At 53.4% G+C, this 820-nt stretch overlaps 1 protein-coding gene across 2 annotated transcripts in view; it reads right to left on the bottom strand.

Moving 5' to 3' along the window:
- LOC119955008 (aldo-keto reductase family 1 member C23-like protein) overlaps positions 1 to 590 on the bottom strand; it is an 86,313-nt gene extending 85,723 nt beyond the window's left edge. For both annotated transcript variants that reach the window (XM_038780805.1, XM_038780807.1), the window contains exon 1: positions 397 to 590. In XM_038780805.1, the coding sequence (XP_038636733.1) occupies positions 397 to 486 (90 nt within the window). In that variant the 5' untranslated portion in view covers positions 487 to 590. The remainder of the gene's footprint in view (positions 1 to 396) is intronic.
- Between the last annotated feature and the right edge of the window lie 230 nt (positions 591 to 820).

Raw genomic sequence — 820 nt, 5'->3', positions numbered from 1 at the left:
CTCTCTCTTCCCCCCCCCCCAACTTCTCTCTCTCCCCCCCCCCCCAACTTCTCTCATCTTCTCCCCCCACCCCCACCTTCTCTCTCTTCCCCCCCCCCCCCCAACTTCTCCATCTCTTCTCTCTTCCCTCCCACCCACTCTTCTCTCTTCCCACACCCCTCCATTTCTCTCAATCTTTCTGCAGCAGGTTTGGGAAAGCAGTTTCTGAGAATCTGCATGCCTAAATTAAGTTGTTTGGGGCCAGAAAGCTGGAGTGATGGCCGAGTCTCAGCTGCACCAATTGTTAAAGTGCATCTGTGAGGTGGGTGTGTTGTCACAGCCCTTTCTAATCTCCACAAGTGGAAGGAGCAGCGCCCTTGTCAGTCTGAATGGGGAAGAAAGTTTAACTGCACTCACCTTTTCCATGGAACATGTTCCCAGGCCCAGGATCGGGATACTCTTCCCGTCACTCAAGGGGAGACGTTGCTGCACTGTCACTTCACCCATCCCTGTGAGAGTTTGAGCTGCAGGCAGCAGCCTCAATCATAAAACCTTGTCTTCTCTTGGGCGGAGCCATGTGCCGGACGTCCCGCCCAGTTTCCAACACACTTCCTATCCCACCGCTGTCAGCGTGTTTTCCTTGTTCGCATCCACCGCCGGTGAACACGCTTGGGGTTGGGGTTGGGGGTGGGAGGCAGCCGGAACATTTTACAATCTGAGCAGCTCACCTTCAATCCATAAACATTTTTGAGGTGAAGTCACTTCTTGAATGGAGGAATCACAGCAGCCATTTTCTGCACAGCAAGCTCCCACAAACAGCAGTGTGATCAATGGGCAAAAC

This window comes from Scyliorhinus canicula, chromosome 20, assembly GCF_902713615.1.
Source record: "Scyliorhinus canicula chromosome 20, sScyCan1.1, whole genome shotgun sequence".
Lineage (NCBI taxonomy): Eukaryota > Metazoa > Chordata > Chondrichthyes > Carcharhiniformes > Scyliorhinidae > Scyliorhinus > Scyliorhinus canicula.
Note: the sequence above shows the minus strand (reverse complement) of the source record. Positions and strands in the feature narration are given on the sequence as shown.